General features: G+C 40.4%; 1 protein-coding gene across 1 annotated transcript in view; it reads right to left on the reverse strand.

Annotated features, from left to right (window-relative positions):
* Nucleotides 1–3595: 3595 nt before the first annotated feature.
* The window catches only part of EPYC (epiphycan), a 32502-nt gene continuing 20272 nt past the window's right edge, over nt 3596–15825 (reverse strand). The window contains exons 2-6 of the mRNA XM_018556726.1: nt 14988–15153; nt 12136–12294; nt 8784–8986; nt 7581–7676; nt 3596–3766 (exon numbers count right to left, since the gene is read on the reverse strand). Coding sequence (XP_018412228.1) covers nt 3596–3766; nt 7581–7676; nt 8784–8986; nt 12136–12294; nt 14988–15153 — 795 coding nt within the window. The remainder of the gene's footprint in view (nt 3767–7580; nt 7677–8783; nt 8987–12135; nt 12295–14987; nt 15154–15825) is intronic.

Here is a 15825-nt window from a genome sequence, read left to right on the forward strand (position 1 = left end):
ATTCACATCAACACCACATACCGGTATAACAGGATGTCAAAAACCAAAAAAACATTCAAACTGGTACTTAACAAATTCCTTTTGTTTGTAACAAGAGATGTTTGACTTACCAAGATAAAGCCAAGCAGATCTGGAAGCAGATTGGTCAGTTAGTCCATCAATATTTTCATATTCCACCCACTGTACAATGCTCTATGTAAAATTCATTTAAAATCTTTTACTGATGGAGAGTGGAGTTTTTTTCTGGCTAAAACACTGAACCTTATTTACTTGGAAAAGTAAGTAAATAACAAGGGAATCTTGTTTGCTCTCATAAAATTTGGTGTCTCAAATACCTATGTTTTTACTGCTTCCACGTCTCGATGTTTCTATGCTAAATTTGGGGGGTTATTCACTTTGGATCACTTTGGCCGCCTGAGCCCTTCGGCTATACACTATAGCCCATACAGCAGCCGAAGGCAGCTGAGCGGCTCAGCCGAGCCAAACGCATAAGCTTCGTCTTGGCTGAGCCGTAGTGACAGGCAAGGTGTGGAGAAAGTTCGGCCAAAGCCCACCGATCTCCATGCAAATGACAGCTGGGCGGAACCAGTCATGATTTTACGGCTCGCTCCGCCCAGTTGTAATGAAAGATCAGCGTCCCCAAATGACCTGGGGACGCTGATATGTCATTAAACAATAATAACTGGGCAGCGCCGGCCGTGTCGTAACTCTGCTAGAAGACTCTGGCAGGTGCCGGCCAATAGGAAACAGTTGGGCAGAGCTAGCGGTGATGTCACTGCTAGCTCCTCCCAATTGTTTTTATTTTGCCGGCATCTGTTTATTTATGCAGTGCGTGCGGTCGGGTCAGCGTGCATCATTTTTATAAATATTTTTTCCTTTTCTTTAAATGTTTTAAATTTTCCAATTTGTTTACATTTTATACATAATTTTTTTCACTTCACTTTTTTCTATTCTGCTCGCTACCTCAGAGGTACCACGCACAATAGGGCGAATAGGGGCGAACGGGAGCGAGTGAGCTGCCAGAGTTTGGCTCAGCCGATCCAGATGTTGGATCGGCTGAGTCGAACTTCTTCTACACTTCAGCTCAGCCGAAGGCAGTTGATGTACGGCTGATTTTAGCCGATTTACGGCTGAAATCAGCCGTGCAAAGCGGAACTTAATAGCTGAACAGCGTTTGGCTTACTTCCCTTCGGGTCGGTTAGTCACTCGGCTGCCATCGGCAGCTAAGTGAATAACCCCCTTGAAGTTCAATGATTTTGCTGCAACTTATACACTCCACTTTCCTTCAGGGCAAATTAATATTGCACATGATATATTATAATAATTAAAGCAGAACTCCAGCCAAACAGCTAAACATTAAGCTAACCCTAAAATGAGGCTACAAGCAAACTTTCCTCCCTTTTAAAAAAAAAAATGAAACAGTCCTATATGTTATCCAGCTGAACATGCCGAGCTTCTAAACACATAGGGGAGAATTTATCAACACTGGAGCAGACAAAATCTGGAGCAGTTGCCCATGGCAATCAATCAGCTTCTCTCTTCAGTTTGTTCAGTTAAGATTTGAAATGAGACAGAGAAGTTGATCGGTTGCCATGCACAGCTGCTCCAGATTTTGTCTGCTCCCGTTTTTATAAATTCCCTTCATAATATATATGAGTTGTTTTACCTGCCAAAGTAGGATTGGGATTCACATAACCCTGCCACATTATATAGCTGACATATAACATCACTGTTCAAAATTTACAGTTCTGCAGCTTGTGGCAGCATCCAACCTCTAACATTCTCATTGCACTATGAATAAGCATCACCACACTGGTGATGTCCATGTCCCTTCCTGTAAACCCACCTGAACACTTTTTCCACAGTGCCTAAATAATGCTACAGTAATAGCACTGTCAGATACAAAAGTGCCTGGCTCACAGTGCCTGCTGACCCACTCTCAACCTGATTTCTAGTGTGCTAAAGATTGTGGGATATAAGTCTTTGAAAATAATGTCTTTGAAATAATTTATTAAATGGCTTAAAGTGACATTAAACCCTCAGATTTTTTACATAAAACAATACTGTAATGTGTGCCTTACTGTAATCCATGGTAGTTTTCCTTCTCTTTGCTGCTCTTCCTTTTAAATCTTTATCTCTTCTCATGCTGAGCAGAACTGTTTTGCAGCAGACTGCCTTGTCTCTGGAATGGCTACATGGTGTCTGTGTGTAGGTTTGCAACCTGAGCCAGCACTACAGCTGCAAAGGGAAGTTCTCCCCAAGCATGAGAAGACATGAGGATTTAAAAGGAAGAGCAGCAAAGAGAAGGGAAACTACCATGGATTACAGTAAGGCACACATTACAGTATTGGTTTATGTTAAAAAATCTGAGGGTCTAATGTCACTTTAAGCATTTGACAATATTTATTTGCATGGAGGTTTATTTTTGTGGGGATCTGTTAATAGGCTAAATACCTGTCTAAAAAGCCTTGGATAGGAGCTGTCATTGCCAGATACCAAGGCTGCTGGGGCAGTGAGCTATTATGTATTATGCATTATAATAATAATAATCATTATTATTATTATTATTATTATTATTTTATTGAACTTTTATGCAGCCTTGCACTTTGTATATGACGGCTTGCTTTTAAGACATCTCAGAAAATTTAGCTGGATGACAGACCCCAAAGCAATCCAAAGATGTTTAGTGGTATTGTGTTCTTTTGTACACGCACTGCATCTTTGTTCATTTAGTACATTTATTCCATGCCGTATCACTGTTTCGAAATGCAAGTGCACGCCAAGCAAAAACAATGACCTCCTCCTATATTTGTGAATACATATATAAAACAAAAACAATATTGGGTTTCACATTCTTCATCATCATCGACCATAGATGTTACAAACATTTACATTTTAAGGCTCAGCCTTTTTTTTTATTGCTGCTTAGGTTTCTCCATCCTGTGGTGAATTACTGTGTAACAATGCATAAGTTTATTGAAGTTTATACATAATTACTATATTCGCAAACAATAGAAAATATTTGGTGATTTGCGTGTATATATGAAAAATGACCAGAAGATGGCAGCAAAACTACACTACATTCTTATTGACCATGCTAGACTGGAATAACTACTGTACTATACACATAATAAAGGATTTTTAGTAAAAAGTATAATTTTAGGAGAATGGTACTTATATTAAGACACAGAAGCTTTCAGGGTAAAATAAAATAACAAATAACCTTTATGTACATCTCTGTTTTAGGTGTACCACACTTCACATTTACTCCGTGATGAGACAGGTTAGCCAGGAGCTAGTAGGTAGCAAACAACAACAAAACAAATCACAAAAACAAGGTCACAGCATACTTAACTCCAGTAAATGCTAATTAATTATGAGAAGGTACTTTATGTACATTTTGTTAATAGTATTTTCCAGGTTTCAGTACATTTAATTGACTAACTAAATTCATTTGGCATTTTATTTATGAAAAAAAAGTATTGATTGAAGTATCACATACACAGTACTCATTTGGAATGGCAAAGTGTTATGCATTAAAAAGCCAGGTAAATGATTTTTTCTGTTTTTCTAATGTAGTTTCTGGTCTTTTGGCTTAGACAAGTCTGCCAACTGGTATACGAGGTAGACACATGAAAGCCTGTGGCGTTTTACTCAGGTTAATGGGATTGCCATCAAGTCGAATATCTTCAAGGGACCTTCGAGCGTATGAAAAATCTTTCATGTTGCAGAAAGTGTCTTCATGCATTTCCTGAATGTTGTTGTCCTAAAACCAAAATGATGCTCATAAGTATTCTTCAAGTAATTCAATAAATCATTAAGCAATATCATTTTTTAAACATCTAGCTCCCGTAGATCCAGGCTGCAAATCTTGGGAGCATTTACCAGAGAGGCAAGTGTGTTGTGGGAACTTGGCTAGTTTTAATAATGCCGAAAAGTTCACTGTGGCCCATAAACATTCCTCAGTCAATCCTTACATCTCTTCTGAATCAAAAACCCATAGGCATTATTACCTAAAACATAGCTAAAGCCACAAATAAAAATATTATATTAAAATATATAAATAGTAGCTTACCAGGGCATAGATATGGCGGCTATATTCGTTTTTTTTTCTCAGGCTTTTACTACTTTATTTTTACCTGGTAATTCTGTCAGTAACGCAATTCCTTTATTAGGGTGACAACCCTTATTCACTGTACTGTGTAAACGCTGTGTTGTTCCTCTTGGACAGAAAGTTTGTTAGGAATGCAGAAGACCTCCCCCTCTCTTTTTTTCTATAACATAGGCGAAGGTGTTCCGTAGCCCTCAGTAACTGATAACATTAAGGGTATGTTAACACAAGCAGCTGCACTCAACTGCATGGCTGCTGGTGTGCATGTCCGCGAACAGTGCCGATGTGCTGAATTGCATCACATTGTTTAAAAAAAAAATGTAGAACTTTATTGAGATGTCGCAAGTGACATTTTATTCAGGTCTATGGGCTCACCGCAGTGCAATGCGGTTGTACAGTGTCTCACTGTCGTACGTTTAAAAAAGTACTGCATTCCATACTTTTTTTAAGTGCACATTACCCGAACACAATTGTGTGAACTGAGTCTATCCATGACAAGGCAATTTGCCTTGTCTTGTGTTCGGGTTGCGCTGGAATAAACCGCCAGCGCAAAAAAGCGAGCGCAGATAGTGTGAACCAACCCTCAGTACAGACAGAGAGCTAAGGAAGATATCAATTCACAAGGTTTCTGGTAGGATCAATAGATATTTTTTGCACTTATCAAACACATATAACAAAACATTTTAATGCCATATTTATCAAACCAAAAAGAAGCAAATAAGGGACGTTCCTTGTTTACGGGTTTATGTTAACTTGAACTCCTGCAGGCCACTATTTTGTCATTTTAACAAAATTCCTTTTTTGTTTTTTAAGAGCATTGTTGCTTTTTTTACTCATGATCAAATTCTAAGAGACATAATTCCATTCAGATAAAAATTAAAACATCTGGCTCTTGATTGTGTGTTTTTGAATTGTAAAGAATGCAGCCCCACAATCAACACAAGAATCACTGGACCAAAACTGATACAGATTGTGTCATTTGCAATAAAATGAGATCATCAAATAAATTCTGTAACTGCAAAGCTCAGATAACTGTTTGTTTTACTCATTGCAGACACTGCTTTTTCTCCAAGAACTTCCGCACTATTGTTGTTTGGGTATGATGGTGATTGTTTCATACATGGTAACCTTGAGTGTGTTTTAGTACCACACACTGTAGGGCTTGAGAAATGCAGGCACTAAGCATATACAGAGGGGAGGGAGAGAGGGAGAGAGAGAGGGTATACAGAGAGAGAGAGAGAGAGAGAATGTCAGGAAAACAGCTGAATCGGATGACTCGACCCCACTGGAAGTGACACATTGGAGAAAATTTATAGGATCGAGAAAAATTATAGAACACTGACTTTGACACTGTCCGGCCCCTCCCACTAACCTTCCACAGCTCACAGCCCAGAAGCATGGACAGCCAGTTCCCCGGCAATTCATCTTAGTGAATTGGCCCTCTATTTGAAAAATAATGTGGAGAAAAAATTTCTGACACAAGAATGTCTATGCAGGTGGGGCGTGTGGGAGGGACTTGTATATGGGCGGAGCACAAAGGGGCCCCATAATCTTGTATTGCCCGGGGCCCCATGTGTTGTCAGTCCGCCCCTGAGGAGAAGTGAACAATCTAGGATAACATAGCTGAACTGGAAAGTGAGCTGAACTGGAATTGTTTTTCCAAATCAGCTATGTTGCCCTAGATTGTTCACTTCTCCTGCCTTCTCCAAGCTCTTCACCCTTTTGTGAATAGCCCAGTAAATCTTTTCTTGACATTCTAATCACAATGCAGTGCAGGGATATATAATTCCTGCCCAACTCAAGGCCAACTGTCTTTTACCATGCTCCCTTACTCTTAGTCAACTGTTTTGTATGCTGCCACCCACACATTTTGTAAGGCCGGTCTGCTAGGTGTCTGTGCACTGAACAGGCATGCAGAAATTTATGTTTGCCACACCCATGAAAAGTCTTACATTTTATTTAAAACCTAACAATAAACTTCTCTTATTTTCTCCTTATTGGTTTTAAAAATACCTTTAAAATGCTACTCCCCCATACATACAGTGAGATGCGTGAGCATTGTCACCTTAGGACAGGAAGTGTGGTACTGGCAGGTGAAAATAAAGGAAAAATGCCTGAAAAATAATAACTAATGTAGACGACGCATCTAAGGACTGGTAAGCTACAATATATTGCATTTTTTATTGGGTTTAATGGGTTCAAATAATTAAATCAGATAAATATAGTAAATCCTGGGGTCAAATTAATATGAAATGGACAGACTAGTATTCGGCACCATGACTGTACTTACTCAACCAGAACCACAAATATGTTCACTGAGACACATTGTGACATAACCAGAAAAGAAACAGATTTAGAGACAAAAACAAAACGTCTATGATCTAGTGCAGGGGTGCCCATTAGGTAGGTCGTGATCCACCAGTAGCTCACGAAGCTGATGCTGGTAGATCACGAAGGGTGTGAATGGCGGCCCCTTTATTCCATTTTGGTATATTTATTTAGCTGTGCACACATGATTACCTATTAGCCTGAGTCTGCTGAGCCAAGCTCCCTGACACCTTTCTGGTGGACACTGGTGGTTGAAGTGCTATGTATTACATCAAAGAATATTAGTTTACACCGCCTGTTGCACTACACTGTTTGCAAAATACAGCAAAGCGAGCCAGGAGAGAGAGTGGGGAGAGACAGACAGGAGTGAGAGGAAAGACAGCCAGGGGAGAGAGAGCGAGTAGAGACAGCCAGGGGAGAGCAAGGAGAGGCAGCCAGGAAAGAGAGAGATGAGAGACAGCAAGGGGAGAGGGCAAGGAGAGACAGCCAAGAGAGTGAAGAGAGACAGCCAAGAGAGAGAGAGCTATGGAGGTTTTTTGTTCGTTGGTAGATCTCATGTAGTTCGTCATTTGAAAAGTTGATCTTAACACAAAAACTGTGGGCACCCCTGATCTAGGGTCTAGATGTCTGGACCCAGGTTACATACACTTTAACTTTTCAGTATACTATGCCACCTCCCAAACTGCCCAGGACAGCAACAATAAAGACCCAGCCAGAAGGGATTGGCAGTGATAGAGGGAAAGATAGAAAATTTTGTTGCACATTAAAATACATTGCACTGACTGTCAGCAGAACAGTGTGCATAGTCTGATAGTCTTGCTGTCCTGGGCCACGGCCTATGTTGGCTATATGTAGATCATGTCCTGCCGCAGTGTTATCTTAATTTGAACCTTAAACAGTTTAACCTTAATGTCTGGGATAGGAAATCTCTGCCTTCACTTATAATTTCCTACATAAAAAATAGTACTAAACTACAACACATCTCCTTTGGGATCTGTGCATAATAGTCATCAATGGTTCAGGGAAAAATGGCCCTGCAGGCAGATCATTGTAACAAATACAAACAACTAATTATAAAAAAGGCCAGCCCTCATATAACATATATTCTTTCCAACACACACACAGATGATACCATATTTACCTGAAGATGAAGAGCCTGCAAGTTATCTGGAAGAGGTATTGGAATATGGTCCAAGTTGTTGTTATTCAAGTACAAAAGACGAAGATCGCTCAAGTCCTGAAAAAAGAAATTCATCTCTTTTTTAAGCCAAAATGAACCCACGTAAATTTATTTTAGAACACTAAATAGAACTGTTTTAAGGGTATACAAATTTCAAAAAGTATGTTTACAGGAACATGGGTTGATTTACTAAAGCAATGAAGGCTGCAAAATTCATGGCAACGTCTTTTGACACCTCTCTCCCTGACCCACTCATCTTCACCTTCTCCGTGCTCCTCCATTGTTCTATTGCTCCTCAAGCCATGTGTATGCTCCATGTTGGGTGATGTCAGAGCTTACACAAGGTGATGGAGTCGCCCTCATTCTCACATGACAGTGCTGTGTGTCGGCGTTGAGCACTGAAGTAAGAGGGCACTAAAAGAAAAAGGGATTCTAAAACACTTCCAAGTAGAAATCATTTTAAAATCATACTACTCAGTAGTACATGACAATACCTACTATACAGTATGTGTTATAATGTATTTTAAAAAAGGCTGAGAAAGATATGCAAATCAAGCTTTTGTTGTCCTCTCATTGGATGATGCCACACATAGCTAAAGCCGGTGCTAAGGGCAGATTTATACTTATGCTTTCCATTGCCATGTGTTCCATGCATTGAGTTCCTTGTTAACTTGCATTTATATATTATGAATGGGCTGCCAAAGCATGACAACAGACCTTAAACTTGGAATGCACCACATTTGCAAAAAACGCAAACCACAGTGCACAAAGTGGTGCATTAACCTGCGTTGAGGTTTTCAGCAACATAGGTGAGTTGGGTCACATTCACACCTACATAGTAGGTACATTTTGAGATTTCCGCATCATGGACCTACAAATTCCTGCAGCAGGAATCCCAAATATGCTGTGTAGTAGCAGGAGCTGTTACACGTTCGAGTTAATGATCAGGTGACAGCGGCCGCATTTGAAAGCGGCAGTCTGCTGGCACGCCGCATGTAATTGATTATGATTACATGAAGTTTGGAAGAGATCACTATCCCTGAATGCACGACTCATGGCCCCTTCCCAGTAACATGCACCACCAGCACACCTTCCAACTTGGTTGCAGTTGTACTTGCAATTGTAGAGGTTTTTCGCAGTTTCTTATGCGTTTTATATACATACTTTGAATGCTTCCTGCTTTATTCCTTTGCGTCCAAGTCTGTTTTTGCTGGCATCAAGGTAACTTAGAGAGTCTGGCAGCTCTGGAAGTTGTCTTATTCTGTTATCTAGTAGTATGAGCTCATTAAGCTGAGGCAAATTCCTAAAAGCATCTTCATCAATATCTGATATTATGTTTGATGTCAAATCAATCTTCTGTAATTTGTCTAAAAGAAAAAAACTGCTAAAATGAATTACAGTACCTAACAGACATTTGAACCAACATGATAACAGACAATGAAATAGTGCCTTAATATAATATTCTGAAATATTGTTCCCCAACACAGTATACTATCTAATTATATATGACTGATTACTTTCCCCACCATGCCTCATAAAACAATGTTCTAGGTATATACCGGCTAACCACAATGAAACCATGTTTATTTGATGTAAATATTGGTAATCTTTTGCACATACAGTATTACTAAATCTGTTGGACTGACCCTAGACTAATGGAACATTTATATTTATATTAGGATAATATCAGGATAGTTTGGAGGAAGCATTTAGGCAACATTATAGCTCAACTCTAGGTTAGTGTAAAATGTAACTTTGCAATGCCCCACATCTCAAGCTGCAGTGGTTCAATGCTTGTTTTGTGTAGATGTGTAATGGAAGTGGTTAAGTACGATTATGACAAAATGCCTATCTCAATAGATCAATTGTAATATAAATGTTATTTTGCTATTGCTCGTTTTCCTTACTCAAAATAGCTGCTTAAGCAACAACCCCCTCCCCCTTATATCCGCACTGGAAATAGAAACCAAGATGGCGCCTCCTCTTCAGGACAACACGAAAGACGAAAGTCATAAACATCCTGGAAGGAAGTTATGCATGAATGGATCTAACCAATTATAAGCTAGAATGCTTTTGCAATGCTACGATTAAACATACAAAACATACACCACGTGCAGCTGCCTATAAAAGGCTGTTAGGCGGAAGAATAAAAGCAGAAGTATCTTACTCTGAACAACTGGTCTCAGCGTCCCTTTCTTCTCTGAGTGTGCACTCTATAAATAATCAGGCCAGGCGGCAGATATAAGTACGGAACCTTTGATCCGATCCAAATTTGTGAGCAGGTCCAAAACAGGTGGATAGAAATAAGCACCATTATTCCACTCTCTCCTGGCAGTCAGCCATCTCTAACCCTCCCTGGATGAGGATGGGTGCATGGTGTCCTCCCACACAATGCAGGAGGTTGGAGAGCTGTGACCAGTCAAGCAGAGAAGAGTAGTGGCTTCAGGGGACTGGTTGTGCAGAGAGTAGTCAGGGGACTGGCTGTGTAGAGTACAAAGCCAATGGGAGCGAGGGATGTAGTATTTCACCATATTCTTTACCCCCTTTGACTAAACAAACATGTAACCCTTGCAATTGAGTTCAGCATTACAACTGAACTCCAGGGAAACAGATAATACACAGTTGAACTACATATATTTGAACTGTCTTACTTGCAAACTGGGTTTTTAATTCTGTTCAACATGATTTAGACTACACTGCAATTGACCAGTACAGCCTGCTCAATTATATGCCCCAGCCTGTGACTCAACAATGTAGGAGCAGCATAATGCTGATGAAGCCATTGATCTACTCCTTCTACTTGTCACAAACATTTAGGGGTTTATCCACTAAGCTGCCAAAGACAGCCGAGTGGATAACCGAGCCAAAGTGAAGTGCTCAGCCGATCTAACATCTGGAAAAGCACCTTGTCCCCGTGCCGATGGGCCTCTTCCCTATAAGCCATGTGACATTGGTTGTGGGGGTCTGTGGGCAGGGGGGCTTATTTGCATCGGGGTACCCCTTTAATAAAGGGGCACCCAGATGCAGCCCCCCCCCCCTTGTGAATGAGTAAGTGGTACTTGTACCCCTACTCATTCACTAAAGGGTTAAGCTAAAAATGTAAATAAAGAGCCCACACTTTTGTAAAAATTCCTTTAATTGAAATAAAAACACCATAAAAGTTTTTGACAAGTCCTTTATTAAAAAAAATTCCCAAAAATTGATCCAACCATGTAGTCCAAGGTCAATCACGACATCCAGCGTTGTCCACGATGACTCCTCAAAATAAAAAACCCAACCCCACCGACCCGTCCGTATGTGACGAACTCTCGCCACAAAATGACATTCTGACAGATGCCGGCAAAATATAACCAATTGGGGAGGAGTTAGCAGTGACATCACCGCTAGCTCCGTCCAACTGTTTACATTTGTCCAGTACCTGTCACTGTCTTCCCGCAGGGCCCAGACAAATCAAAACAAATGAGTGGAGTCCGCCGTGACATCATGGTCGGCTCCGTCCAGTTGTTTTCATTTAATGACAGCCCAGTGTCCTTGAGGATGCAGGGCTGTCATTGAATGACAACAACTGGGCAGAGGCAGTGGTGACATCACAGCTGGCAGTTGTTTAAGAAAACAACTGCCTGGCAGTATATATAACCAAATATATTTAAATTAAATACATGTATATAAAATGTGGGAGCATCTATACCTTGGCTATACAATAAATAAGTATTGGAGTAATGGTTTTGCTATGAGGTTTCATTACACATTGTTATGACCCTAGTTAAGTTGCTCTTGTTTCATTTGGCATATTCAGTGGGGTGGCATAGACACTCTCAAAAATCATACTCTGCTTCTTCTCTCTCTGGGTACAACAAAATTACCAGTCACTATTTGTACAGCAATTTCAGTTTGCCATTTATCCAAGCTTATTTTTCAGTTCTAATCAGTGTAAGGAAGTATCATGGCAAATGTTGATTGTTGATTGTTCAAGAACTAGATGGGAGGTGTGAAGTTTGTGGAACCACCCTGTTCTAATTACATTATCCCTTCCCTTTGGGTGACAAGGCCGCAGCAAGTGTTACATGGCTTTATGTGTGCATTATTGTCAAGTTGCATTACATGCATATAAAAGATGTTGTTGAAGGCTGTTTATGGAGGATTGTTCCCATGTTATCTGTGTGGATATAAATGCTGAGGTATGTCCATGACACTCTTTAGAACTGGAAAAGCTCCTTAAGTATGATGTTAAACACTATCAATATTACAGACCAATCCCAGTCAAAGATGACTAACCACTTTTAGCTGTACCATGACCTGGATGAATCAGAACCTTCATAGACAATCAAACATACTGTAGGCCATGATCAGAAGTAATTGGCAGATACAAATACAACAGTATCATAAACCCCCTACAAATGATAACATCTTAAAAAGAACACCATATTAAGAGAACATATAGCCTGTTAAGTTTAGGATATATTGTACTGCTATATTCGATGGCAAAAAAATAAATATAAAAAAAAATGGTGCATACTTAGATATGAGAAATCGTTTTTGTTTATCTTGTTTATTTTGTTAAAACGTAAGTAAACGTGTGTAGTGTCCTTGGGTAAAGGAGGTACTACATCAAGGTTGTGATCATCACAGTAGACGGTGGTACGAATGCATCCACACAGGATACAAGTAGATATACCTAAAACAGAGAGTAACAAAAAATAAAAAACATAATTTCAGCAGTATAATGTTACTAGAGACATATTCATTACTATTTTTATCCAAATCATGTTCTATCTTTGTCAGGTTGACTGAAGTGCTTTATGCTAAAGACTTGTCAGAGATGCTGTGTTGACAATATTACCATGCTGCCATGATTCAAACATTCCCAACCTCCAACAGATTAATCCAGATCAGATACTATCTAGATCTCAAATACTGAAGGTACTTTTAGACACTAGAGGCGTTTTATCCAATATGGTTGACTATAAATGAATCACAAAATAATTATATGTCTATAACCTCCTCCTGACCGCTTTAGACACCCATGGGCTGACCTTGGGGAAAGAATATTTGGAACTGACTTTCTTAGACAGTCATTATTATTTCCTGGAGATTAGGTTGGTGATTGTGTATAGTTAAAGGAGAACTATGAGGTGAGTGCTTTTCACTCACCTCATAGTTCTAGCCGACCTGTGACAATGAGACTGTCACAGGTCGGCTCAGTAGATCGGGAGGTGAGCGAACACATACCGGGTTCGCTCACCTCTCGATCCTGTCACGGCTCTCTGCCGTGACAGGGGGAGGGGCTGGATTCCCCTCTCCCCGCTCCGATCTGCCAGCGCTGACTGGCGGAACGGACGGGGGAGGGGGCGGGTACAGCTGGCTCTGCCTCTAGATAGGCAGAGCCAGCTGTCACTCACGCAGCTGGGCGGATCCCGTCATCTACGTCGGGATCCGCTCCGGCGTCTCAGTATACCGCGAGCTGTAGCTCGCGGTATACTGAGCTTAGGGTAACGGGAGGACGCTAGTTTGTGTCCTCCCGTTACCCTAAGGAGAACTATGGGGAAAAACGCTGACCCCATAGTTCTCCTATAAGCACAAAATATTGTTCAGCTATCCAACAATTAAGACACTACATTCCACATGGCTCATTATTATTTATTTTTCGTAAATAGGGCAGCCACTAACATCCATCAAGAATCCTTCCCCTGATGTATGTTGCTCAAAGTAGAGCTTAATTTAATTTTGTACATAACAGTGGGCCACATGGTTTGAGGTATCCCTTTGTTTGATGCCTGTAAGGATTGTGGCTGAGATGAGGAAGTTTCCATCATCTACATTTCCTGGTAGTAGGAATAAATAGGGCTTGGAGCAGCCTGTGACTGCATCTTCTGACTGCCTTTTAAGATCTACAGATACCTGATTTCTAAAATTCTTGGTCATGTTAAACCTCACTTTCCACCATTGCACTCCTTTTCATCAGGAAACTAAGGGAGAATCGGCCAGCCCCACTGCCTGTACATCATGTCATTGTGGTGGAGTACTCAATAAAAAACCTATACTTAGACCAAGTTCTCATAATGAGTAGGTATGGGAAGTATGAGCATCCTAGTAGCCCTGGACCCCAGAAAGCCATCTGGACTATTTTAATGACAATTTTTCCATGATACTTATAGATACAGGGATGCAAACACTAATCTTATGCCGATTGGTATTTTGTGGATAACTTGAAAAACATAATAGTTTCTACTTATTCACTGAACCGATTTAATATGGCAATGTGAAAACTTTGCCATATTAATGAAAAGCTGAGGCTCACAGGCCTTCAGACATAAACATACCAGTACACATGTCTGGTGTACTAAACCCTTTTTGGGGTTCTTTTGGGGTTAAATGTTTGGCATGCTTGTGACACCATGGTTTGTGTATAAATCTGGACCATGCTGGTCAATACAATGTAATTAATTGCAAAAGACAATGTAATTTCATGGAAAGAAACACCCACTCAAATTCAGCAATGATAACTAGTTAAGAAGCCAGAAACAGGAGAAAGTAACACATGGCTATAACCGGATTGTGACAGATTGTACTGGCCACGGGGTGAGGTAATTGCTGGCTACTATGTTAGCAATAGGTTGAAACAGGCAGTCAGTTACAAAATGGGTTAACCCACCTAAACAGGGTGTGGACAGAAGGTTTTAAAAGGAGATGCAGCTAACAGGTCACTGGCAAGAGAGAGACTGTGAAACACAGACCTCCCAGGCTGCTGCACTAGAGGACCTGAGAAAACGTTCTGTTTGTTTGGCAGGTGTTTAAAGGCTTAGCTTGGCATCTTTATTTAGTGAGGGTAAAACTGTTTTCTATGTGTAGATAGATCTCTGACAGAGATAGGCTTTTTGTTTATGTATTTTTGTTACTTGCTGGCTTGAGAAGACTCAGTGCTGTTTGTGAAAAAGCTGCCACTAACTGAGTACAATAAACTTCCCTGCTAAGGACTTTTGGACTCCTGCCTCTATAAGTTCATCGGCTTACTGACTGCATTGCGCCACAGTGTTACCCAGGAGCAGGCACACACTGTTACACGGATATTATGCAATTGTGATGACAATTTAGTTCTCCTTTAAACAGCTATATAATATTTTTTCAGCAGTTTACATTTTTAATTGTAGGTATAAATGGTAATTGGGTTCTAAATAAAACTAATGCAAACTATCTGAAATCAGAATAATTATAACTTGACATTATTTTAAAATAATATACAGACTTATGACAAAATAAATGAAAACTAGACAGCATGGAATATATGCCCTAAAGTGCAAATTCTTCTAAATCACAATGCTAAATGTAATCAGCCTACTGCTGCTTTAACTGAACACTAGTGGCACAAACCTCCACTTGCTTCTGGAGTTTGGACTCCAGGAGACAAGGGTCCCTGTGGTGAAGATCCATCAATTAATTTTGGTGTTGATTCTTCTTCATCTTCAGTTTCTTCTTGAACTGGCTCAGGAGAAAGAATTGGTCTATTTACAACAGGCAAAACCGTTCCAATTTCTATCTGGAGGAGACAAAGCACAAATTAATTAATAAGAAAATAAGAACTACAAGCCCTTCTATAGCAGCAGAATTGGGTGTAAAGAACTGCAGTTCAACACCAGGTGTCACTGTACGACACATCTGTTTTTGCGTTCTTGCATAAACTTTTGTGTTACAGAAGAGATCATTTAGCACAGCAGGAGCATTTCTGTAAAATGTAGAAACTTGTTGCAGTCAGTAACAATACAGTAAAAATGAATAAGAAACCTAGTTTCAAAGATTAAATTAGAGAATATTCTACTATCTACCCTTCTGTCAACTTTTCTCTATAAAGTACACTTTTTGGTCTGATTGTGGAATGTTTTAATTGGGTGATCTTGATTTGCTGCTGTTGTTTACTCTCCATCTGCCTATGTTTATACAATTACATTTATAAACACTACATGCAGCTGTAAAATGATGGGTCTTGTGCTAACCTAATGCAGTCAGAATTCCTGGCAGCTTCAGTGCAAGCAGGGCCGCCATCAGGGGGGTACGGCCGATATCCATGTAAGGGGCCCGACCAGCCTTCGGGGCCCGCCCGGGAACCTTACTTGAGTATCGGGCAACGGTGAAGTGCGAGGACCGCAGAGGCTCTTACAGCGTCTGCCGCGGCGTACAGTAAACTTGGTCCGGTCCGGGCCCCCCCCGCCCC

Source organism: Nanorana parkeri, unplaced genomic scaffold (genome assembly GCF_000935625.1).
Source record: "Nanorana parkeri isolate BGI_ZX_2015 unplaced genomic scaffold, ASM93562v1 scaffold250, whole genome shotgun sequence".
In the NCBI taxonomy this organism is placed as follows: Eukaryota; Metazoa; Chordata; class Amphibia; order Anura; family Dicroglossidae; genus Nanorana; species Nanorana parkeri.